Raw genomic sequence first — 27,388 nt, forward strand, 5'->3', positions numbered from 1 at the left:
AACTAAAAACATGATACAAACATTGCCTAGGATTATCGAAACGATCAATTTAAAAAACAATCAATCAATAATCGATCGTTTTTAAGTCATCAAGATGTCTGTAAACGGACAGTTATTTTCGGTAGAGCAGCAGGACAAAAGTCGCCTGAGTGGAAGGATACTTTTTATGCTGTAGAATATGTAGTAACTGCTCGTATGTTTATTGTGGGCTGCGAATACCTTTAATGAACGCCATTGATCGTAAAGCGTTGATTATATCAATTACATCATCGAAAGGGTCTACTGTAAATGTCCTACGGCCAGCTTCGTTACAGATAGCTTTGGCTTTATATTTTCGTTGGAAACTACTGGGCTCTTCGGTAGGCTGGCTTAGCCGCTACATTAATTATATTAATACTTCTCATTGGAGTTATTACCAAAGAACTAGCTGTTCGTTGAGCCGCTTGATAGAAGCAGAATAAGCTATCATTCTGTAGTAATACAAGTACAGTGTAAAAGAAATAGAAAATTCAACATTTTTTTCTTTCTTTTTTATTTGTCTACTTGTACTCATTCTGATAAGACAAGTTCAATTACAGTTTCTTGATTTACTCATGAAAAATAATCCAATATTTCCGTTAGTGTACGTCAACGATGTTCTAACTTAGGTGTACATTTCTCTGGAATTTCTCATATTCAAACGGTTAGGTTTTCACCGTAAGATTTACATTTAAATTGCTCTCATTAAGTAAAATGTTTATATATAGTTTGTATATAGTTTTTATTTCATATTCTGAATTAAACTATAAAGTTCTGAGAGTAATCATTGTTTCAAGTCATAGTGTGGCAAATTTTTAGAATATATTATATGCCCTTTATATATAATCAAATAATTCGACATAACCTATAATTTACCAAAGAGAAAGTCATACTATTATTTTCAACTCAAATTAACGATTTGATGCGTTGACGTATCTAACGTCTTAAAAGATGAAACGAAATTGCTCTGTCTTAGCCAGCCGTTGCTATGGTCCATGTATGCGCACAGGTATATACGCACGAAAAACAGGATATCCAATGCAATAAATATTAAAGTCCATAAATTCATGAATTAGAGCTTTAAAAAAAAAAAAAAGGTTTGTAATCAATTTATTTTAAAAAGGTTTCATAAAATTTCTCATCTTTGTGGCAATCCTTCATCGGAAAATTATGAAAACTTTGATGTTGGTAACCTTGTTACAAATCAAATTAAAACACGAATTAATCCAGTTGAGTAGGTCGTGGCAGCGGGAGTTTTGTTGCAATAGTTAACAGCGAGAACGGCATTTGGAATTGATCACATATATAAAGTAATTGAATTTTAGAAATGTTTTAACAAAAATATAAAAGAAAAAAAAAAAAAAAAGAAATCCAAAAAACACAAGTCTAATCAAAATTGTTATATTATGAAGCAAAAATTTTACGAAGGATGTTTTTTAAAAAAATAATTTTTTTTCTTTATATATATAATGCATAAGTGTGTGCGTGTGCGGTTAATTTTTTTGTCAAATAATTGCTAATTAGAAAATTTTATAAAAATTATTAAATTGAAAAGGCAAAATATAAAAAATATATGGTGTAATTAAAAAGTGGAGATATTTTGAAAAACGCATACCAGTGCAAGAAAATTTTTTTTTGAACGTCAAACAGAAAAAAACAAAAAAAAAAAGAAGCCATCAAAAACTGCAGAGCAGAAAAAACTTCTCATCGTTTAACTTTTGAGCGGTTTTAGCAACAGGTAATTCAAGAATTCATGTTGCTGCAGATGGATTCAATTCTTTGTTGCATTTATCTTTGATTTTATTATGATTTTTATGCTTTATTTCTTCTTTTTTTTTTTTTTTTTTTAGGTAATACATTGTTTTAGTATTCTTTTTTAAATGAAGTTTTTCTTTTGGTATTGTTTTCGTAGATTGCAAGATTTGCATTCAGTTGCTTGCCCATGTGTGTTTATAAAATATATAGCGTTGCGATCCCGATTTATGCTTATCCGTATATCTTTATTTATTTACCCTTGATTATTGGGCGCATCGTCATTTATGGAAACATAGCAGTTTTTATATAGAATGATTGAAGAAAGTATTAAGAGTTCGTAAGAGTGTCTTTTGAAAGGTCAACTATGGGTTATACAACACAAATAGGTTTAGTTATTAAAGCTTATTTTCTTAATTGGATGATGAAATAAAAAATTTCTTGTGACTACAATAATAAATCGGATTGAAACATGGACTAAACTACGTCAAAAAAATTTGAATGGTATCCGAACTATCATCATATCTTGCAGATCAAATCGTATCTAAGACGAAAAAAAAAGCTGGAACGTTTATTAATAACGTAAAATTCGGTCAGCAGAAACTGCGCTATAAACTAAAATTAACTATTCGATCACTACTTAACAATTAATTAAATCGCCCCTTCAAAGGTCAGGAATATTCTAAAAAAGCGGGTTATGGTCGGTGACATATGTTTCTTCGGCTATAGACAAAAACATCAAGGGTTTGTTTTTTTTTTAATTTCGATCAATATCAGCTACCTTGTATGCAGCAGTGCACCATGCCTCGTGAGCATGGCTTCCTTTTATTACCATTTTTTTATATTTTCGAAGTTTTACTTTTCTTATTGTTTTACGCTTAATAACCTCGACAAGCATTATTATTCTATTATCAACAGGCTTTAATCTTCAAATGATGGGATACCTGTTTCTTCACAGACTTTGTGGTTAGCTTTGATAAGTTCAGCCATTGCTTAGGCAGCATTTTACTCTTTACGGGCTTTGCCGGTTTGTTTAAAACTCGCTCTCCATATTGATCACTTGTTTTGTTTTCCACTCCTCCATCCGAGTTTTTCTATAAGAATCAAAGAATGTGTATTATGCTAGATATAGAACCGGAATAATTGTGTCAGTATATTATTAAGATTTTCGTCTTAATCAACTGAAATGACTTTTTTGCTATATGAGATAACCTAAGCAGCACAATTTGCTAAAGGCAAGTCTATGGTATGCCATTCAATCGTTTATAAGGAAATTTTGCAGGATTTTCTTTACTAAATCCGTGGTCTATGGTTATGCCTTTTCTTATTAAGAAATTACTTACGCTTATGTAACGTTACCACTTACCATATTTGCTTTCTTTTCTTTCTTGTATAACTTTAAAACATTCGTGCGCGTGTGAAACCATTATCGTTTTTTTTAAACCGCAGCCACGTTACGGATCAACAGCATAGTTCTAACCATATATATAGTTTAAAATAAATATATATAAAGCATCGCGCAGCCAGCATAGACGCCCACACGAAATGGGTTTAGAAAAAGTCCGCCAATTGTACATCTTTATTTTCGTTTGAATTGATGATTTAGTTTAATTCGGAGAGATGAGTGAAAATATTAATGCATACTATACTTAGTGGGTAAACTAAAGCAATCTTGGAGGAGAATCAAATACTTTAATACACTTTGTCTTTTCTTTTCTATTAATAGCGCATAAGATTCCCTTTTGATATTTAGTTCGAATGTTTCGTGTCATGTTAATAACAGACCAAGCATGTGCTCATTATATATATATATATATATATATATATATATATATTATACTACATATATAGCAAAAGAAAGCAAACAGGCATATCATATGACCTAAAGACATATGATTACACACACTGCTGCACCGCTGCTAAAAAGAGCATAGAACAATAGCAGATGACCTTTTCTTGGCGTTGTTGGTAGGTTTCAGATCTCAATAAGCTTAAAATATTGAAGGAATATTTCGGTAATGATTTCATGTGCTATTCTGTTCAGCAATGTCAAAGACGTTGACGTTGACGTTGCGGTGCGGTGCGGTGCGGTGAATGGCGTCTTAAGCTTATTATACAGCTCATGTGGATGTGGTTCATTTCATACATACATTCTACTGTTGCTTTCTAACAATGCAAGGTATGTAGCTGTGTTGCGTAGTAAATATTTTTACCTATTAAAGTATTTCATGTTTGACAAAGTTTTTCTTTTACTCATTTTTGTTTTGAATACTGAAGGGTGGAGGTATGATGGTCTTATTATTCCTATATATACATGCAACACGAGACATCGAAAAAAATATTGAATTTTTGAAATCTATTTATTTATGTCCATACGTCAATTTATTTTGTAAGACATGAATTGTGCGGACATATGAAACCCTAATAAACCCTATAATTTTGAAAACAGTTTTTGTTCAAAATCAACAATGAAAAAGACTATACACAATTTAATAAATAAGTTAGTTAGTTATACAATATATTGGTAATTCTTCTTTTGTCATGTTTGACTTTATTCGTCAACATAGTCAGTTTCCTTGGAGCGATGTAATTGGCCTATAGTAGTATTGGATAGAATGATTTCTTGACGACTTTCTCGGTTGATTTTTTATTCCTGAAATGTTCTTTGGAGATTTTCGAATAGAGAATATTCGCTGAGAGCCAGATTTGGAGAAATGCCATGAATCTAATAGAAATTCAAACTTGAATTGATGTAAAGCGCTAGCAGGATATCTTTGTTCCACAGTAAGGAAATGCGATACAAAATATAAAAAAAGTTATCGTGCAAAAAAGTGAATAAAATGCTTTTTGATGGACTTAGGACGTCAACGATCTTTTGATACTTCAGTTAACGATTGTTGAGAATAATTTGCTACCGCTTCCGATGAAGTATTTTATTGGATTTCTCTATTGAAAATAACGGAAGAAGTCTCTCTCTCTCTCTCTCTCTCTCTCTCTCTCTTTCTCGTTTGAGAATCTAACAATTTCGAAAAATAAGGCGAGTTTTTATTTAGAGCTATTTATGGCAATCTTTGGTGTTATCTCTTGGACCTGGAGTTCTGAAAGTAAGTTTCATTTTTCTATTAGTTTTCAAGCGAAATGTTTTAATTATTTTGTTTTCGGTGACAATTGCTTAGATAATGTCTTTCTTATGCCTATTAACTTGTAAATCAGATTGGTTGACATTAAATTTTACTTATATATTCTAATAAGAATGAAATATTATGCCATAGTATTTGTACTCATTCGAATGGAAACAATATATGGTTGGCCGACAGACTAAATTTTCCTTGCATTAGCTGTTGGATATTATGTGATATATATATCAAATAATATTTTTGAATAATTTTGCGTCTGTTCATGGGTAATTAACTGTTCAAACGTGCCCAGTAAGCAAAGGAATCTCGACAAAAGTGCGAGACCAAAGGCCGTAAATAATAATTCGCATTTCTGACTATTCCATAGATTCATTTTGCTCTGTAGATAAAATTTTTGAAATGATTTTGCCACATGCAAGCTTAGTACATATTTCATGGTGTATAGACCACAAGTATATATATATGGGATAATGTTGTCTGATTTGTATCGTTGATGCATACTTAATGCATTCCAGAACTTTGCCTAATTTTAGATAAAAACAAATGTTTTTATTAATATTTTTCCAACGCGAGGAGTAATAAACGCATAGCTTGAATACGTTGTGGGTTGCAAATAATAATATCGAAGCAAGCCATTCCTATCGAATCTTAAACATCTTACTGCTTACAACTTAAAAAACCTGTTTTTGTAACAACTTTTTCATTTACTACATGAATAAATTGATGCAGTGTAGAGAAATGAAAAATTTATTAACGGAATTGGTAAGTTAACGGTACATTGGCTTCGCTGTTAAATTTTTAGATTCATTTGTTTTATTTTAATTCCATTTCAACCATTTCCTTCAACAAACCATACGTCTTCTGCATACGTATATGTATTTGTAGCGGTGTAGTGGATTTTTCAATATCAAGTTCAAAACCAGTCTATACGAATCAGTTCATTCGCAGTTCTCTCTTTCTCTATTACGCTTCATTGAATGCCCAACGGTTCATTTGCCTTGGTCTCAACATTCGTTTACATATATATATATATATATATATTCACAATTGGGTGTACTATTAATACACATCATTTGTGAAAATGTTAGTTAAGTATAAGTAAGTGTATATACAATAACGTTATACGAAAACTTGTTATTTTTCCTCTTTCTTTTTCGATTATATGCAAAATTTACTGCAAAAAGTATTTGCGCGTGTTTCTTGACGTTTTTGTGATGTGAGCATAACTAGTTAAGTGAATTTATAGATGTTTTATGCAAACAGCGGTACACGTGTTCATCTAGATACTACTACTCAAGTAACGAAATGGATTTGAATACCCCTTTGGGCTTGTGTTAAAATTAGCCTCACTCTATTGATAGAACTAATCAAACAATATTCCCTCTTGTATCGCACATATATTGAAGTCGATAATATAAACAAATTCTAGTGTACTGTTAGGATAAAATGAGCAGGACAACAGAATACGTACTTTCTTTAATTATAATAAATCAACTAACAAGCGTTATTATATATAGAAAGTTTGCGGTCTTTCTTTTAGAGTAAAGTACAACTCGCTAATTATACGAATTAGTTTTGCAATTTTATTATCACATCTACTTCTCTATAATGATTTTAACTTTTATAAACCCATTGGAAGAATGGGATTTCTTAATCGCTATTAATTTGATGAAATTTAATAAATGGACGGAATTATTCCGAAAAACAATACTTTATTGTTGTTGGTGAAATCTTTCCATTCTTTCCCCTTCACAATTTTAGTTTATATGTAGATTTCCATTGAATTTTATGACTGCTTAACTCATTATCCATTGTGTTTGCGTTTATTTTGAGTCAGTGTCTCCGGAACAATTGAAATATGCATGTATGACAATGTATAACACAGACACACATATATATTTATTTCCTTTCAATATTAGTAGCGCAGAATACTCGTTGAAATTAGTTAAGGAAGTTTGTTTGATTCATCAAAGTTATAACTATGGTATTACTTTAGTTGATTTCACGTCAAAGCATGAGTAAATTGACATTTTCTCTAATTATTATTATTGTCTTTAAATAATTAGAAAATTTATAAAAAAAGTATTTGAGGTCGTTGTTCAGGTGTGGGGTTCGAACCCACGCTCCCTCTCGGGAACCAGAGCTTAAATCTGGCGCCTTAGACCGCTCGGCCAACCTGACTCTGCATCGATGTTGGATGAAAAGTGTATTTAAATTTTGTATGTTAGATATTATTTAATATAAAAATGATACATGAAAAGCATAATATCAGTTCGTTAAAAATACAACTTTATAATTCGCATTTTATAAAGGTTTCCGCACGGCCTGTTTTAAATGTAAATACGTGTCTCGCTTCCTCCGCACTAAAAGCCTACGTTCTTTAAGGTTTTGTTCATGCAAAGCGTTCGTGTGTTAGGTTTTTTTTTTCCGTTAGGCATATAAAAGTACGCGCTCTCTATGACTTCTTATATTTCAAAAAATCTTTCAATACTTTGGCGTCATATACTACTTTTTGGCTCACTAAATGTAGTTCCTTGCTAATAATGATAAATTAAAAACACAACTGTTCTTTATTTTATTTCATTTCGCTTTTGTTAAATTATATCGCCATTTAATTGTTGTTGTAGCTTGGTATAAAAATTTCGTTTTCAGTTTTAATTTACTAATGACTTTTTCGTTTAATTTGGGACGGAGTCCACACTTCATTAATATAACATTGTATTACGAACTAGTACGGAAATGATTTCGTTGAAAATTGATAAACTTGAGGAATTTGCCTTGGACTCCAATCAAATTTGTCAAATTTCATATATTTTCCCGTGTTCTTCCCAGGTGGATGGGTAATCAAAATTCGTTTTGAAGTGAATATACTTTTTTTTTGTTTAGGAAATAAGCTTCATATTGTGTGAATCACATTACGTCATACGCTTAGTTAGTTTGTCTTTACAATAGTTAAACAGCTTTGTTGGGAAATAGAGCAGAAATATGTAATAGCGAATACTCTCTCTCAATTACTATGATTACTGTAAAAGAGTTCCTAAAATCCAAGAGGGACACGGGAATGGCATTAAAAAAGTCTGCCGCAATACAGATATCTCATCAGCCCTTTATAGATGTCTTAAAATGTCATATAACTTTTTTTCTTGATAACGTTGATGGAATACAATAAATGTTTTGGATCGAAATATGTTTTCGTCATATGTGGACATTTTATTAAAGTGTTTATTAAAAGCAATGTTTCGATTAAGGGTTTGTGGGAAAGTTATTTGCAATATGCTTTTAAAAAAAAACTCAAACGCATTCGCGCTTGATCGGAACAGATAATCTATTACAATTAATTTAGCAGCATTGTTTCCTATAGATATAAACTCGGCTTTTAAATATTTACATTACATATCGCGATCAGGAGGGTCTTAAACGAATGTAATTGTTTTCAATGTAATTAATGATAAATGCTTTTGAACTTGATTTAAGAAGCAATCTAAGTCGGGCCAAGCTCCTAACCTTTTTTCTTTTTTTTTTTAAGTGAAAAATTATTAAGGTGACTTAAGGTGAGTTCGTGTAGAAAGGTGACCGTTAAAAAGAAATGAAGAAAGAGAAAAAATAGGAAGGTAATGACCGTGCCGCCCCTAGTAGCTTGAGAGAGATCAGTAGTGCAATAAAGCCCGGAAAGAGAATCGATAGAATTCCTTGTAAAAATTCTTTATGAAAAAAGTGGACTTGAGATTAAAGGAGACGATAAAACTAGATTGAAAACTAGAGTTAGATTAATTAAAGTGATGATTAAGCTCGTAATTTGTCTAATTTATATCCATTTAATGCCAAGTTTTAAAAATTAGAAAAAAAACATAATAGATAGATACTTGATAGGATCTAAATTCCTCAACAAATTTATGTAGAAGCAAAACAGAATAAACTCCGAATAGATAAGATAATTTTTACCTTAAGCATCTACTGGCAATATTTGTATTCTGAAGATAGTATTTACGAAATTAATGGCTAATCGTTTACTCACAAAACATGCGCAGTGCATTTCAATCCGAATATTGAGGAGGAGAACATTAAAGTTAAAGCTTTTAATCTGATTTGATTACATTCAAAAGGGCGGCATATCGTAAACGATATTTAAAGTAAATGCACAAATGAAACTACCCTAATAAAAATTAACTTGTATTTGAATGAACGCAAATAATGCTGTAGTCAGTGCAACGTGTACGGTCAAACGATGCAGAATGTTACAAGAGTTAAGTAAATAAAGAAAAAAAAACAAAAAAAAAAAAAAGCAAAAAAAACCAATCGCGATATGTAACGATTGTAAAGTAGGAGAGTATATGGGAAATTTATATTAACTTTATTGAATAGAAAAGAGAGAGCGAGAGAGAGAGGTACAATTACAAACTCGGTTACTAGGTAAAATGAAAAGAAAATGTTGCCAAATTCTAGAAAAAAGAGAGAAATATATAAATAAATAAATAAATGAATCCTGCATACATACAATTACAGTACGTGTGATGTCCGTGTGCACGGGGTTTACACCCAGTAACACAAAAATACGTTGTGTGGTTATCTTTAAGGAACAACTCAACATTTCTATGTGCGCTCTAATGTGAATTTTTAAAGTAAAACAATATAATGATGCCGTAATATAGTTTTGTTATACAAAATTTAAAAATGCAAGCAATATGTGGGTCATGCTGTGATCATTATGCAGCCATTGTGCTAGTGAATCTGAGATATTTTCAAAAAAAAACAATTACATTAAATTGTGCTTAGAAAGTGTGAGAACTACTTAAAAATTTTGTAAATTTATACGGCATTGCAGAATTTTTTGCAAACGCTATCCAATGTTTACATAATATACACATATAGATTTTTTTAAACATTTCTACTCACGCAGAGAGTGGGCGGAGTTGTTCATGGTAATAAAAAAAAAAAATAAAAATAAAAATAAAAAAAAATTATTACCCGTAAACATAAACAAACTTAATGAAAACTCGATGCGTGCAAAAAATTAAAGGAAAAACCAATACATGTCTGATAGTGTTCCGTTCTCCCTTTTAATGTTTAATAAGATTTTTTGCGATTAGTTCATGAAAAAGTGATAAAAGTGTAAGCTTAGTTTTGGAAATAAATCAGAAATTTTTACAGTGTAATTAATATATTATCATCTACTTTAACTTCTCGATAATTGCAATATTGATTTTTTTTTTTTTTTTTTTTGTGGTTTAAAGAAGTTATCGTTATCCATGTTGCACTGCAGACGTTATTAGTGATAATAGTGCGTACATGAACAATCTTTCAAGTGTTCTTGCCCTGGCATTAAATTTAATTAATTCGCATGTGTTTGGTTGTAGTAAGCGCACTGCTCTAAAATGGATTTTTACAGCAATAAATCGAAAAACATTGATGGTAAGTCAATTTAGTTGCGATTGCACTTATTCGCGAAAGATGTTTTCATTTTAAAGCTTCGTTTTTTTTTTTTGTTTTTTTTTTTTGCAATGAAATTACTTCTGCAAGTGGAAAAATAACTTTTAATAAGGGTGAAATTAGTTTCGGTTTGGTTATAAAAACTACTTGCTAAACAAACAAAAAAAAAAAACAATGCGCAATGGCCTATCCATAGAACTTTAAAAGATTCACCTTGCACCTACGTTGCTGCTACAACTAATCACTAAAGAATCGCCAAAGTTGGAACATGGTTTTTCAAAACCTCAAAGCAATATCACTCGGACGATTTTTGTTCTATTCATCGGAATGTATCTGAGTAACTTTAAAATTGCATCGCAAAGCGGGGCAGATGGAGGGAGATTTTGGATAAGTTAGGTTAAACCTTGTTTTCAAGAATGTTCTTTTCAAGGTATTGTGTGGAGCGAATAAAAAGCAAGAAAAACATATTTCAAGTTACGAAAGGCGTCATGTTCGCGAATTCTTTATTTTTGTCTTTGTTCGAAGAATTTGAAAAAGAAAGATATTCCTCTCAGTGTCTTTCAAAGACAGGATCGTAACTTTTACGCCTTACGTATTGTGAAGTAGTGGAGAAAACCATAAGGAAATCTATGGTTTTCCTCAATCCAGGGACAATGATAATTTTCGAATTACTATCAGCCTAGTCCCTATTTTAACCCAGCTACTCGAAGGTATTTTTGTGTGTAAATGTTTTTAAATGAATATAAACACTATATAGCCTGCCGCGCAAACCCAGAAATTGAAAGCGTCTCGTTAGAATGGTTTTGGGTTTGCTTTTGTTAATTACTTTTCAAAATTTTTTTTTTATGCGTATATATATGTTTTATAACCAAATTTGAATACTGTTATTCGCCTGCCTTTTTTCTATTCCAAACAAATTGTCAAAAAAACCGTTCCTGTAGGGCGGTTACACAAGCTTTCTTCTCTTAAAGACTCAATAGTTTAATATACTTTTCAAGTTTTCCATATTTTTAAGCCAGCGTTTACAGTAAGCTTACTTCAGTTATCAGAAATAAATTACGTAACAGATCAGTCTAAAGGTTATTGTGACCTTATGGGCACTTTACCGATGAAAAACAAGCCCACAAGATAAACGTTTTCATTTCCCCAATCCACATATATATATATATATATACTTTATCGTGTGTTAGAGAAGCAAATCGAATAAACTGTTAACTCATGTTCAACGCACTGTTAAAGTATTTTACAAGGCGATGTAAACAACAACAATGTAGATATTTAAATGACTATACAGTAAAGCATAGATCGATTTTCTTTTCTTTAGTTAATTTTGTTTTTGTTTCACATTTAATTTGCAGCTAGTTTTAAGGGCAATTTTATTCAATCTTTATTGCACACTTGATGCAATTTTACGGAAGCATATCTGATATGAATTTGGCTTTAGAATTTACATAAATGCAATGTTTTGTTGCAACTGCTATAATAACATTAACACACAAACATATCGTTCTGCTTGAAATTGTTTGAAAGTGCATGGCATGCTCCTGTATGACTTTTATTTTGTGATGATCAACTTGACTTAACACATTCCTCCAAAACACATTTCATATGAAAGCAAAAACAACAAAGAATAACTCTTCACACATGAATTGTGCATAATAATGAAAAATCACGAGAACTTTTTTTTTTTTTTTTCATATATAGTTGTGTAATATATAAAAAACTTCCTGATATTCTCGTACCAACATACACGTACAGTCAAAGACAAAATGGCAAACACATCTATGAAGTTAAAACGTCAAAAACTGTTTTAGTTAATATATTGACATTGAAAATAAACATTCATTTTCGAATGTGGGAAATTTTGATTGAAATAATAAGCTCTTCCGGGAATGAAAAATGTCAATCGAAGATTGCTTCTAGGTCTATGGAAACATTGTTTTCTCCCTTTGTTTAGGTCAATAGAAAAGAAGGGTCCGTTTTCGTAAGTGAAGTTTGCCACTCAGGAGAAGTTCACTATGCAAGCCAGATTTGTGGTGAACAGGAAAGATTATAAGAAGAGAGCGGTAGGGAGAGAAAGAGCGAGAGAGAGAGAGAGAGAGAGAGTAGATTTTGGGATCGCATTCTTCCTGAAAACGGAGACAACAGGTACATTGGGGCAAAGAACTCTTGGTCGGTTGTTGCAAAGGTCGGTTAAGTTTTTCAAATCCCTCGATTTCCTACTTAAATCTTCTTATTTATCAATAGTTTTATGTATTTACGTAAATCGAAGCGATTTATTTTCATTCATCTTTTAATCCGTACTTGTATACACACTTATGTCCTTGACTGTATGCATTTGCACTTGCATAACGTTTTATATGATGGCCTTAATGAATCTTCTGGATATACTCAAAACGTGATGGACGAACCATCTAGAACTTGCTATGCCTTGAGTATTTAATTATGTATACAGTTTTAGAGTTTATTCTGCATTTCTCTCTATTTCTTTTTTTCTTTTTTTTTTTTTTTCTACATGTTGTTTGCTTTCAAAGTAAAATATAACATTATGCTGGCAAAGTCGAGAATTTATTTCGTTTTCTTTCTACTATTTTTGTTTTTTTTTTTTTTTTTTTTTTTTTTAAATTACAAGGGAAGAAGAGACACAACGTCAACGTGATGACATTGACAATGGTATAAAGCTGAAGCTGTTTCAGTTCTTAAGAAATTGTCACCGGAAAAAATAATCAGCAACATAATATTAAACGAAATGTTGAAAAGGAAAAGCAAGAACAAGAGTTTTTTTTTTTTTTTGCATTTTATTCATAGGAAACAAAGCAAAAACCATGATTAAGTGATTTAAATAAGGAAAACAACAATTTTTAAGACTCGCAATAACGTAGAGAGAGCAAAATAGAATGGAAAAGAAAGGAGTCTCTGTGTTCATTACATTCTCAATTCATATATGAAAGGACCATAATTGATTGTTAAGAAGGCGTAACTATTCGAAAATAGATGAAGCAAAAGATTCGTACATTGGTTTGAAAAATTAAAATTTTCGAATAAAATTTCCAAGTAACACTTCATAAATATATCTATCATCTTCATTTGGTCGGGATATTGCAGACTTTGCAAGGAGAAGGCTTTACATTCTACAATTAAAACTTTTGTGGATATTTCTTCACCAAAATACGATTGCGCTTTATATCACCTATTTTACAGGTCGTTGCAATCAATGTTTCCATAGCCAATATTCAGTCGTTTTACTCTTGGATGATTAGTTCCCAGACTACTTCAAGGTCCGAAAAAAAAAAATATATATATATAAGGTTGTGAAGATAAATTCGAATTTAACAAACAAAGTCACAAAAATATTTTACGTTGTTTAATATGAACGGAGTAGGCTTTCAAATCCGACCACATCTTCATTTTAATTATTTAACAGACCTCTGTGAAGGCCTTAACAGAGTTTTGTTAACAGATATGGATGGCAGGGGCCTTTGCTAATTAGATTCGAATTTATCTTCATACCCTTAATACATATATAATATTCCAGCATCCAGGAAGATTTATGTGAATTACTCGGAAATATTTAACGAAAAAACCTTAGCATAGATAAGGCAGAGTTGTTAAGCATCTTAAACGTTATCTTTATTATGACAATGAGAGTTAATTTCGCCCGATAACACATTCTTGCAATTTCTTCTTTATCTTATAATATTTTAAATGTTGTTTTCAAGAATATTTAATTACATTGTCATGGCGGTAGCACAAAACCAGAACAAGAGGAGATAAAACAATGGATGACTTGTGGAAGTACCCTCGACTGCACACAGAGGCACATTTGTATTGAAGTATATTTCGAAAGAGAGGGCGTGCATTACGAACAAAAGAATGCCATTTACTTATATGACTCCACATCAGGTATGGGAGAGTAGAAAAGACGTTTCTTTACCAACTGAGACATTGCTAACATTTTGAACAAGCGACGTAATGCAATAAACCATAATTAGGTTTTTAAGAGAAGGAGAAAAGGGGGAGAAAGAAGAACGTTGAGATCTGTCACATCAATAACAACAACAACAACAACGATCTTTCTAACCGTTTAGTCTTTGGACTGGCATTTCGAACATTTCAAGTCCAGAAGAGCTCTCGGCACAAAGGGCAGTCTTCGGTAACATATGACTAGTAAGAAATTTCGACCTGATATCATTGCGTTTAAATTCGTTATATGAAAGAGGAAAGATTTCTTCAGTTTTGAATAAAAATCATATGCATAAGCGAACAACGTGTAATTAATTAAAACCACGTGAGTGCAAATTCATACAGAAAATAACGTTTGCTGCGTTCCTGCATATAAATTAGTGAATTCAAGATTCTCTTCTTTTTTTTTTTTTTTTTTTTTTCATTTTTCTTGTCACTCGTCACTAGCACTTACATGCTTCATAATTAACGACGATAAAAATTGTTATTGATATGAAAGAAAGCACAAGTAGTGCACATATTCATTACACATTTACCTGATGAAATTACTCTAAAATTGCAAGCAAGCATGCATTGAGAATTGTGTAAATATTTGGAGCCTACGATTTTTACATTATTAAATTTTATAAAAACTGCGAATGTTGCACATTTTTCCATGTATATATATGCATATATATATATATATACACAAACATATAAAAAACGTTTGTTTCCGAGTCTCGAATGCTTACTTGTTGTTGTGTTATTGTATTATATGAAAATGATTTCATGGTCAATGTCTATAGTACGTAGAACAAAGTGGGAGAGAAGAGAATATGCGCCTTTAAGTTAATTACTTAAACTTGGCAATTTACAGAATCCGACAAAAGTAGTAGAATATTAATGTACATTTTATTTTACATTGTTATACAGTACGGTACAACGGTGTGCACACAACGTTTATAGATTTTACCATAGATTTATTCAAATACATTTTGAGCACATTGCGATGACGACAACGACGACGAATTTACAAAATATAATAATGAGAGAAGAGAAGCGAGAGAGCGATGGATCGATTTGATTACATTTGTTCCCGTTTCCTTTTATAGGTCGTTAAAATTTGTAAATCTGTAAATTAAAATAAAATATGATATATATCCGTTCACTTACAAATCAATGCTGCATATAATAATTCCGAACAGTTATGAACCTAAGAAAGACGGAACGCTTTTCCTTTCTTATTAGTCCCAGTAATGATTGTCGCAAGTTAAAAATGATTAATATTTGATATCTGCATCCTAATACCGCTTTGTACACATACATACACTAAATCAGTCGATAATTCCCCGATCAGATATGTAGATGTCGACTTTAAGCAAAATTCATGTTATGCCAAAATTTCATATTATTTCGATCACTTGTTTACCGGAGTCACAGTACTTTTTGTATTAATGCTATTTTCCTTACCAAATAATGGAAAAATCCGAGTTTCATATCTTGATTGAAGCCACTGCTTTCGTATGAGGTCAGGTGCAGCCCAAGTTTAATATTCGCTGGTATCGTGTTAAGGTAAAAACACTTTTTTCATCGTACACGATAATCTGGCATTGTCGTTGTCCATGATTTCTCGTCCTGAGGCTGAGGAAGGTAGACGCAGTGGACGAAAATTTGGGCAAAAGAAAGTTACGTCACACTTTGAACACAACATCTCACAGGTCGATGTCTGCAGACGGCAAAATCCACAAATTGATTTAGTCTCCAGCGACTGCTATCTATTTCCAAATCTCAAAAGGGTATTCCAGCGAAGATATCTTCTTGATCAAAACAGGCAGTCACTGTGGAGACTGGGGAGCATTTTTATGGTCTTTTGGCGAATCACCTTTAAGTACCCACCGCGCAACACTTTGTTTAATACAATTGTTTTCAAAAGTCATTATATGGCAAAGTTAGTCAGATTCGAGTCACTTTTAACGGCGTTCATCCCATATCGGGTGTACGAGTCTATAAGTTGAACGGAAGCATTCAAGACAGACAGATAAGCTTAGATTCATTCTGAATCGATTGGGGTCGGGTCTATCTAAAATTCTTTAGAGTGTTCCATATACCCATACAGAGTTCATATACTCTTGTACCACAAGTGATGTTCGGCATAAAAGAAAAATGTTAGAGAAGTGTTGAAGAAAAGAAAGTTTTCTATTTACTTATTACCGGGAATTAATGATCGTTGCATTATACATAAATTTGTAACATGATTTGTATGTATGCACACTTTTTATAGGGGGGTAATATTTGCATAGAAATGAAAAGGGTTAAGCATGCATGTATGAGTTTAAATGATTTCACCTTGTTGTTGTGTGGTGTTCTCTCTATTTCAGCAGATGTTGGCGGTAAATATCAATTTAATAAATTACTTTATCAAAACTACTCAGACTCAGATAATTTTGTTTTGTAAAATCGAACCGATATACCTCTTATGTATGTGTTAGTGCTAAATATTTTTTCTTATAATTTAAAAATTTATTTCATTAGTTTTGAAAAGAAGTAATTAAAAAACAAATAATTACCTTAATATCTATTAATTTTTTTTTGAAATTTTAATTTGGAATTAAAAAAATGCTTTCAAAAAAAGAAACAAATTTAAATAAAAGGTTTTCTTTCGCAACAACGAAAATCATGTACAAGAGCGTGTTTGGTATATGACTCATCCATTAGCTCTATGATAAATAATTATTATATGTATTGTCTTGTCTTTTCTCTGTCTCTCTCTCACTCTCTCTCTCTTTCTTGTCTCGTCTCTCTCACGTTCTCTGTCTCGCTTTATTTCTCTTTCTTTCTTTCTCTTAACGGTTAGATAGATACGTAAAATAATGATCATGTTAAACAGAAATTTTAAATTACAAACTATGACAACGAAATTGTAACAAATTTTGTTCAAAATGTTTCTTTTATCTTTTTATGGTTCACTGCTTGAAATCAAATCGTCATGTTTAGTTCAAACGTCTACATGATTAGGTAAAGATATGATAATATATCTTCATATATATATATATATATGTATTATGTATTACTCTTCTATAGAAAATTTAAATGATTTTTTATTTGATTGGCTAGAAGTCGTAAATAAAAAGGACCAAATTACACATATGATATATACGATAATTTCCTAGATGATGGATGTCTAAGGTTCGTTTTAAGCTTACTTATATACTTTTTAAAAAACAAGTTTAGATATATATATATATATATATATATATATATGTGTGTATATATGTATATATATGTATGTATTTGCTCCTAGCCACGTCTACTGTGTGTATTATCGGTGCCTGACTACGCGGCGAATGAACTTTATTGTTAGTTGTTAGCACTTACTTTAAAGCATAAAAAATTCTTAGCAAACTTCTACAACTGTCATCATCTTGCATATAAGCAGTGCGTGCCTTGTTTTTAATATCTAAAAGGGTAAAAAAGTTTGTTTTTTTTTTTTTGAGCCCTTTCTAAAAATGTTCAATAGAAACGAACGAAGAAGGCGGAGATGGCCACAGTGTAAAAATTTCCTTATCTTATAATTTGTTTTTATAAGAAATTTTTGTGTGCCAAATATAATTTATTTATAAATGCATATATACATATGTAAAAGGTTTAATTTAAACTACGGAAGGAAGTGCAACAACATTATTCTATTTTTCGAAATTCTCTACCGAAATTTTACTGAATACTGTACGAATATTCAGATTCAGAATGAAAAGGAAGAGAGTAGTTATGCGGTCTCGGACGCGGACAGATAGACAGACGTGATTAAAATGAACAAATATATAAGTGATATGAGCGATGATCTATGGTATATTCTCGGCAATAAATATATATAAAGGCAATAGGTATAAAAGCACTTCAATTCTCGACTGTTCCAAAAGGAGAAACCACCCCTCAATCAGTTTAATTGAAAAGACCAGTGTTCTTGCGGCAAATTAAAGAAATTTAATTATGATTCCTCTTAATAATGGATAAAATGGATTCCTTCAGTGAGATTGTGAAACCTTCAAAAATCCCCAATCACAATAAGTTTACTTCTAAAAAAAAAGAGTCGCTGCTACGTTATTCTTCCCAATCAAATTCTTTACAAACTTTTAATAGCCGTGTTATGTTTACTTGATTTTTTATGATAAATTATTTAAATGATTTGATTGTGTGATGGTAATGGATGAGAAGTGTACAAATTCTATTCATATGCTTGTATCATGCCACGACCCAGCTTGAGAAACCTTATAAAGACATGCACTCTTGATCCGAATACTGTTTTGAGTCGGTTTAGCTGTGTTTTTGGTCATAATCGCAAAAATTTGAGGTTGAAAACTACAAATTGATCTATTATAGATATATATTTATAGTCACATCCGGAATAGGGAAAAAATTGACTACATTTTTAATAGGCTTTTTTTTTGAATATGTGTTTCTGGGAAGATAGCTGTGTCACCTGTTCCAAATCTTGCTTGTTTTTATTCATTCTTTTTTTCATTTATTTTTTTTTATTTTTAAATCATTTTACTTGTTGTCTTCGGAAATATGTTTGTTGAGATAATATATGTTTTCGCAATTGCTAGCTGTGTGTATATGCGAAGATATGCACATATTTTTTTTTCTTTACTTCTTCGCTGATAAGATTAACTTAATTGATTTAATGATGAAATAATGAGAGAATTTTTTTTATTTTTTTTTTGATTTTCAGTTGAAAAAATGGACGCACAACTTGTGTGGGCCCGCGATCCGATCGAAGGTTATCTACAATGCCGTATATCGGAAATTGGTGCAAAAGAATTTGAAGTAACACCACTAGATTCCAAATATTCGAAACGATCATGTCATGTCGATGATATATTTTCTTCTTGCGAAGGACCGCAAGATCACGATGATAATTGTAAGTAAACATGTGTTTTTTTTTTGTTAAGCAATCATTTAGATAAGCTTTTTACGTCCTTTTTTTATTTTTATTTTTTTATTTTTTTTTTTTTTGTAATTAACTGTTACTTTCAACTATCACTTTTAACCCGTTTTCATTTTTCTTTACTTTTTTTTTTTTTATTTTCTCTCACATATGCATTTAATTAAAGTTTGCCTATTATTATATGTTACCCTAGTTTCCCTAACTTTTACTTACTTTTGCAAATTAGAAAAAAATAATGCGACAGTAATTAATAAAAGCAAAAAATATTTTAATGAGACCAATATAATATAATCGTATATATGTAAACTACCTTCAAGTTGTTTTTATTTATACAAGTGCTTTTTGTCAGCAACGAAGAGTTTATATAAAATATTTTTGCGATTTCCTTTAGCATTTATGCTGAAGATCCCATAACTAATAAGAAACAAACTTTGCAGGTCTCCGTCAGACAGAGGTCAGGTTGTTGTAAAGAACTATGCATGGGTGCTCTTGTTCTTCCATTACCCAATATCATCAACTGATTGACACCGATTGAATGATGCACCGAAAATGTAGTTTCGAGAGAAAGGCGTAACGACATGACAGTTATAATTACTCGAGTTAGGAAATCACTTCCTTGTCTCTGCTTTTTTACAATCAATTACTCTACTACTAGTGCTACTATTATTACCTATTTTTATAGGCCTAGTTATGAACTCTGTCAAAGGACAAATATGGGTTTTTTGAATTGTAATTATTTTCGCTTGAAGCAGCGCTCGAACGGTTTTGATTTTATGTTCTGAAATGACTTGCAAACAACAAACTGGACAAATTCTGTCCAAGCTGAAGAGGAGCTCCATTCTTTCTCTTTTGTAGCTTCCTTTGAACAGGCTTTTTTATACTTTATGCCATCACCAAAAATGTTCAAACAAAACTCTTTCTCCTTTTTTTGATAATTTTTCAGGTGAACTAATGCTTTTAAATGAAGCCACATTTCTGGATAATTTAAAAATACGTTATTATAAAGACAAAATATATGTAAGATGTTTTTTGTTTTTGAAATTCAAATGAAAGAAGAAGAAGAAATGTTTTAAATGTTTTTTTTTTATATTTGAATTAGACCTATGTAGCTAATATATTGATAGCGGTTAATCCATATCGTGAAATCATTGATCTCTATACACCTGCCACAATCAAAAAGTATAATGGACGTTCCTTAGGTGAATTATCACCGCATGTATTTGCCATAGGTAAAAATGTCGATTACATTAAAATATCAGTTGATGAGTAATTTTGTGGCTATCTTTAGCGGATAAGGCGATACGGGATATGCGCGTATATAAATCATCGCAATCGATAATTGTTTCGGGTGAATCGGGTGCCGGCAAAACTGAGTCCACTAAATATTTATTAAAGTATTTATGCCATTCGCATGATAGCGCCGGACCAATCGAACAGAAAATATTGGATGGTAAGTCTATACATATAATGTTATATATATATGTATATATATATATATATGATAGAATCTTTACAATTTACCTGATTCGCTATATGCAGCTAATCCGGTTCTGGAAGCGTTTGGTAATGCTAAAACTACCCGTAATAATAATTCTTCACGTTTCGGTAAATTCATTGAGGTGCATTACGATGGTAAATGTCAGGTAGTCGGTGGCTATATATCACATTATCTGCTGGAAAAAAGTCGCATTTGTACGCAAAGTGCTGAGGAGCGAAATTATCATGTCTTTTATATGCTGTTAGCTGGAGCGCCGCAACATTTACGCGATAAATTATGTCTCGGCAGACCAGATGACTACAGGGTATGTGCGAGATTTTTTAACAAATTTTCTTATAGTGTACGGCTTAAAACGTTTTTAATTTTAATTCTAGTATCTTTCCGGCTGCACGCAATATTTCTCTAATAACAAGACTGAAAAATTAATACCCCAAACTCAGAAATCGGCAACACATTCGGAAAAGGGTCCTCTTAAGGATCCTATAATCGATGATTATAATCATTTTCAGAATTTGGATAAGGCCTTAGGACGATTGGGCCTTAGTGAAGAGCAAAAATTGGAAATATATTCGTTGGTCGCGGCTGTTTTACATTTAGGCAATATCTGTTTTGAGGAGATTCCAGATGACGCCCGTGGCGGTTGTCAAGTATCAGAAAGTTCAGAAAAATCCTTAACAACTACTTGTCATCTCCTAGGTGTAGATTGCGATGAATTAAGACAAGCTTTGGTTTCAAGAGTCATGCAAAGTAAGGGTGGCGGCTTCAAGGGTACTGTAATTATGTAAGTCGCCAGATCTATACATATATGTATTTAATGAGGAAATTTAATAATTGCATTATGTAGGGTTCCGTTGAAAATCTATGAAGCTTCCAATGCTCGCGACGCTTTGGCCAAAGCTATATACAGCCGTCTATTTGATCGTGTTGTAGCGTTAATCAATCAAAGTATACCATTTCAGGCTTCCAATTTTTATATCGGTGTTTTAGATATCGCAGGCTTTGAGTATTTTACAGTCAATTCGTTTGAACAATTTTGCATAAATTATTGCAATGAAAAATTGCAAAAATTCTTTAATGATAATATTTTAAAAAATGAACAAGAATTATATAAACGCGAAGGCTTGAATGTACCGGAGATAACATTTACCGATAATCAAGATATAATAGAGTTAATTGAATCGAAATCATTTGGCATTTATACGCTACTGGACGAAGAATCAAAATTGCCGAAGCCATCCGCCCAACACTTCACGAACGAGGTGCACAAAGCGTGGATTAATCATTTTCGTTTAGCTTTGCCGCGATCTTCCCGACTAAGGGCTCATCGTACATTAAGGGACGAGGAAGGTTTTCTGGTTAGACATTTTGCCGGAGCTGTTTGTTACAATACGGTTAGTGATTATTTGAGTTACATTTCAAAATAAATTACAAATACAACTATATATATATATTTGTCTCAGGAACAATTTATAGAGAAAAATAATGACGCTTTACATGCTTCTTTGGAGGGTTTAGTGCAGGAATGTAAAAATCATTTGTTGAATTCATTGTTTTCCTCTGCGGCAAATTCGAGCACGCGCGGCAAATTGAATTTCATTTCGGTAGGTTCTAAATTCAAAACACAATTGGGCGAGCTAATGGAAAAATTGGAAATGAATGTAAGAATTATTTAATAAATTATGCACGCACCCAAAATAATATTAAAAACACTATGAATATGTTATTTTACAGGGTACGAATTTTATACGTTGCATTAAACCGAATAGTAAAATGGTAGATAGAGAATTTGAGGGGGGTTTAGCTTTGGCTCAGCTTAAATGCTCCGGTACAATCTCCGTATTGGAATTAATGGAACACGGTTATCCCTCGCGTGTACCATTTGCTGATTTATATAATATGTACAAATCGTATCTACCGCCAGAGTTAGCTAAGCTACCGCCACGCACGTTTTGCGAAGCTATGTTGCAGTCATTAAATCTCAGCTCAAAAGACTTTAAATTCGGCATAACAAAGGTATTTTTTCGACCTGGAAAATTTGTGGAATTCGATCGCATTATGAAATCCGATCCTGAGAATCTCTTGGCGATAGTCGCCAAAGTCAAGAAATGGTTAATCCGATCGAGATGGGTAAAATCGACTCTAGGAGCAGTTTGTGTTATTAAATGTAACGTTCAATTTGATGTTCACAGTTCCATAGGTTACAAGCAATTAACAATTTTTTCTTTTTTTTGTTGTTGTTGTTGTTGTTGTTTTTAGTACGTAATCGTATCAAATATCGAAATAAATGTGTATTAATGATACAAACCTATGTACGCGGTTATTTGGCTCGAAAACAACATCGTCCACGTTATGAAGGGATATCGAAGATCAATAAAATACGGCATAATGCTCAGAAAACTGTAGAAATAGCCGCTGGCTTAAAGAAAGGCCGTGAAGATATAATCGAGGAAGTGAACGATATTAATCGACAAATCGATGAAGCCATAAATCAAATAAAGGTATATAGCTCTATATATATATATATATGTAGAAATAAGGAATTTGTCCATACTTCCTTCCTTTATGTAATTAATTAGAAAAATTCAAAAATAACAACAAGAGAAATTGATGCTCTTTATACCACGATTATGGCCAACATGAATAAGACTACAGTGGACTTGAATACAAAATTAAAGGTATTTCTTTTCGATGAAGCTAAAAAATGTAAATTTTTGCTTTTTTATATATATTTGTGTACAAATTTTTAGGAACAAAAGCAGGCAGAAGAGCAAGAACGTTTACGTAGAATACAAGAAGCTTTAGAAGCGGAACGACGTGCTAAGGAAGAAGAAGAGCTTCGAAAACGTGAAGAGCAAGAAACTAAACGAATGTTAGTAAAATTTTTCTAAAAAATAATTATGTATATGTGGCGAAATGAAAGTTGGTCGTTTTCTTTTTTAATAGTAAAGCTGAAATGGAAACGCGTCGCAAAGCCCAAGAAGTGGAGCGTGTTCAGCAAGAAGAAGAAGATCGTAAGGCAGCCTTGGCCTTACAGGCGCAACTCGAGAAAGACGCTCAAGACGATGCCAAATACCGACGTCAATTAGAACAAGAAAGGCGTGACCATGAATTGGCCTTAAGGTTAGCCAACGAATCGAACAGTCAAGTTGAAGATAGTCCACCAGTTATAAGAAAGTAAGTAGTATTTTTAATTGCATTTTGTTCCTTTGTACCTTTTACCTGTATATAGCTTTAAAAATTTGCAAAATACTTTCTTTAATAATTTAATTTTAATTTGAAAAATATCTATTTAATTTGTGCTGTGCGTCTTGAGTTTTTTGTAAATTCTTCAGGAAGAAAAAAAAGAAAAAAATTATTTACATTTCGTCTTTTTTATCTTTTTCTTTTTTTTTTTTGGTTTGTTCGCAAAAAGTCTTCCTTTTCTAAAGAAATGGTAATTGTTTTATATCTCTATTCGTATGTTCTTTGTATATATGCGAGAAACTAAACATCTTTTTTTAATTAAAGAAAAAAACTTTCATCATTTATATTTAACTTTTTCATTGTTTTTATTATATTGCTCTCTTATTTATTACACATCACCATTCTTTTCAAATCCCCAAACAACAACAACATATTTATTTGGTCTATGTTTACAGTGGTCAAAGTGAAGCAACTCTTGTGGGTGCCAATAAGCTCATCAGGTATAAAAAGAATATAATAATAAGTATTAATTTTAAATATAACCTAAGCAACAACAACAAGACTGCTTTATAGAAACTATGCTTGTATGTAATACATTTTACAAATAATATTCTCTCAGCCTTTTAAGGAAGCGATGACGTCATAACACAATAATTGCAATCTGTTTGTTTTTACAAAAAAAAAAAAAAAAAAAAAAAATCAGGTTGTCGTGATTAAAAGTTGATTAAAAGGGACAAAGCATTGTCACTTTAATTTGTCTAAAATACTTACGCGCTTTATTGCCTTAAAAGTATTGATTTCATTTCAAAAAACTTTGACTTATTTATATTTAAATGTATATTTCACTTAGTAAAGTCCATCAGATTGGAACGTTTCCATTAGTATTCGCTCTCTAACTTAAAAACAAACCTTTTCAAGGCTGAGGAGAATTAATAATATATGAAACTCGTCTTATGACGGACATATTATATTATATAATAAGAAGGAATATGTGTGTGCGTGTATGTTTTTTTTACTAATTAAATATTTTTGAAAACTTTTCTTTTGTTTTTCCAAAAACGTTGTTCTCTGTAAGTTTTACACGAGGTGTGACAACATTTGCATCTCGTTTTTTGCATAATAAGTGAGTTTGGGGTTGAGTTTATAAATAATATTCACTTAAAATGTATAAAAAATCGCATCGTCATACGTATATATATATATATATATATTTATAGATGAACATAATTTGTAGATCTGAATACAAAAAAAAAAGTAGTTTACTCGATCTTTACACTTCCTCTTGGGGTTAAGGGTATTATTATTCCATTTTTAGTTTAACGCATTGTTCATAAATTTGATAAACAAAAAACATAAATTTACTTTTTAAAATAATAATTTTCTTTATATCACTTGTTTTTTTTTTTTCATCGATCGATTCATCACATAGATCTGAAAATGTACGAGCGCAGCAACAGGCGTTGGGCAAACAAAAATATGATTTATCCAAATGGAAATATTCAGAATTACGTGATGCAATTAATACATCTTGTGATATTGAATTGTTGGAGGTTAGTTTTCATTTAATTGCATTATTATCATCTTTAAATAAATGTGTAAAAATAAAATATTAGGCTTGTCGTCAAGAGTTTCATCGCCGCCTAAAGGTTTATCACGCCTGGAAGGCTAAGAATCGTAAACGTACCACTATGGAAGAGAATGAACGAGCACCGAGAAGCGTTATGGAAGCCGGTAAAAAAAAGTACCCTTTCAAGTAAAATTTTTCATTTTATAAAATACTATTGCTTTTACAATAGCTTCTAAAGCACCGCCTTTGGCTCAACCTAAGCAAGAAATCACTACTGCCCAACATCGTTATTTCCGTATACCTTTTATGCGCGCTAATGCTCCCGAAAACAGTAAGTTAATGTTCATTCGAACAAAAAAAAAAGCTGACGTAACAACTTCTTCTCTTCTTCATTTTCGTAGCTAAACGTGGTTTATGGTACGCTCATTTCGATGGCCAATGGATAGCAAGACAAATGGAATTACATGCTGACAAACCGCCTATACTACTTACAGCAGGTAATGGAATAGTTGAATTTAATACCTTTCTTTTTTTGTTTGGTTAAAAATGTGAAACAACTTCATTAGAAGTACTTACTTAGAGGTTTAATTCTGTTTCTACTAAGAATGAAATATTTTTTTTTTTTAAATCTTGAATACATATTTTACGACCACAAATGATTGATCACCACCATGCAAGCAAAATTTAAAGTTTAGATCAATATCGGAATTTCATAGATAATTTTATGGCACTCTCTACCCATTATGCCCTTTATACCTTACCTTATCATTTGTTGTGTAAATTGTATTAAGTCTGTACGAATGTATGTAACACAAAGAAGGACTTTAGGTAAACCCATTTTCTTCATTATTTGAATTGATTCCAGCATATTTGTCGACCTGATGTCGGCCCATGTAGCGCCTATTGATCGCAATCTCACCCTATGGCTCTTCACTTGAAAAAAAACCTTGTATGGAAAAATAGCAAATTTTTAGCAGCTCTCAGCAAAATCAGTAGGAAATGGTTTTATCTTTTTATATTATATAAAGGGAAACTAAAATTTTTGGAATTCTATGACGAAAATTTGTTCAGAATAGTGATATTTGGATAATGACGATTCAGAGCGATAAGTAAATATTTGTATGATTCACCTAAAGGGTACTTTATTAGGTTATTTTTGGCAAAAGCTCGCGACTGTCTAGCTATTTTTTAGTAAAAATAAAAAATAAAAACAAAAAAAAAAAAAGTTAAAAAATGACATTATATCACAATTTGTAGGTATCGATGATATGCAAATGTGCGAATTAAGTCTAGAAGAAACTGGTCTTACACGCAAACGTGGAGCTGAAATTTTGGAGCACGAATTTAATCGCGAATGGGAACGTCATGGTGGAAAGCCTTATAAAAATTTGGGTGCTAAGTAAAGTTCTTGGGAAAATCGTTAAAACTTTTAAAATTTCTTTTAAAATCGAAAACAACATGCATGTCACATGTAGTTAGGGGCATCATTTTTAAGTAACAAAAAAAAAAAAAAAAAAAAAAAAATCAAATCAATAAACAAAAATTATTTGTGCCTTTTGATATCGAAAGTGTACGTATGTGTTTCAACAAACGAACTGGCATATGCAATGCAAATGTATTCTAAAGTATTATTGAATATAATATATATATCACCTTACTACACTGTACTATTAAATGTTCCGTTAAAAAAACTACATAATTAAAATTATGATCTGATAATAATCAAAATATGTAGACATAAAAAAAATATAGCATATAGAAGAGCATTTCATTAAAATTCGCGAATTAGCATATAAAACACTTTACTTTTTTTTTTTTCAAATTTAATTGTAACTCTATACATTTCATTTATTTGTAATTAAATTAAAATTTTTTACAAAGTTAATTTCCAAAATTTTATGTTTTGTGTAATTAACAAG

At 31.4% G+C, this 27,388-nt stretch overlaps 1 protein-coding gene and 1 non-coding gene across 7 annotated transcripts; one reads left to right on the forward strand and one right to left on the reverse strand.

Moving 5' to 3' along the window:
* Positions 1 to 1,632: 1,632 nt before the first annotated feature.
* LOC119634499 (myosin heavy chain 95F) lies at positions 1,633 to 26,993 on the forward strand. Of its 6 annotated transcripts, none has more exons than XM_038028714.1 (22): positions 1,633 to 1,756; positions 19,006 to 19,194; positions 20,165 to 20,238; positions 20,321 to 20,450; positions 20,510 to 20,671; positions 20,761 to 21,023; positions 21,094 to 21,500; positions 21,564 to 22,110; positions 22,180 to 22,377; positions 22,451 to 22,883; positions 22,976 to 23,217; positions 23,296 to 23,394; positions 23,467 to 23,588; positions 23,663 to 23,893; positions 24,132 to 24,152; positions 24,358 to 24,402; positions 24,978 to 25,025; positions 25,332 to 25,452; positions 25,516 to 25,633; positions 25,699 to 25,800; positions 25,871 to 25,966; positions 26,727 to 26,993. In XM_038028714.1, the coding sequence occupies exons 2-22, from the start codon at positions 19,014 to 19,016 to the stop codon at positions 26,870 to 26,872; spliced, it is 3,786 nt and encodes a 1,261-aa protein (XP_037884642.1). In that variant the 5' UTR covers positions 1,633 to 1,756; positions 19,006 to 19,013; the 3' UTR covers positions 26,873 to 26,993. The 6 variants fall into 6 exon arrangements, with proteins under 6 accessions (XP_037884642.1, XP_037884640.1, XP_037884643.1 ...); XM_038028712.1 differs by lacking the exon at positions 1,633 to 1,756 and adding an exon at positions 9,181 to 10,316; XM_038028715.1 differs by lacking the exons at positions 1,633 to 1,756; positions 24,978 to 25,025 and adding an exon at positions 9,181 to 10,316.
* On the reverse strand, positions 7,004 to 7,088 carry Trnal-uaa. The gene has a single exon. It is a non-coding gene; the product is annotated as a tRNA-Leu (tRNA).
* Positions 26,994 to 27,388: the final 395 nt, after the last annotated feature.

The sequence above is a fragment of the Glossina fuscipes genome, unplaced genomic scaffold (assembly GCF_014805625.2).
Source record: "Glossina fuscipes isolate IAEA_lab_2018 unplaced genomic scaffold, Yale_Gfus_2 3, whole genome shotgun sequence".
NCBI classification, from domain to species: domain Eukaryota; kingdom Metazoa; phylum Arthropoda; class Insecta; order Diptera; family Glossinidae; genus Glossina; species Glossina fuscipes.

Excerpts from the sequence above, each read along its gene's own strand:
- LOC119634499 (XM_038028712.1), top strand. The coding sequence starts at position 10,280 with ATGGATTTTTACAGCAATAAATCGAAAAACATTGATG. Across the intron at positions 21,501-21,563 it reads TTCAAGGGTACTGTAATTAT|GGTTCCGTTGAAAATCTATG; the intron begins GTAAGTCGCCAG and ends TGCATTATGTAG. Across the intron at positions 25,801-25,870 it reads CGCTAATGCTCCCGAAAACA|CTAAACGTGGTTTATGGTAC; the intron begins GTAAGTTAATGT and ends TCATTTTCGTAG.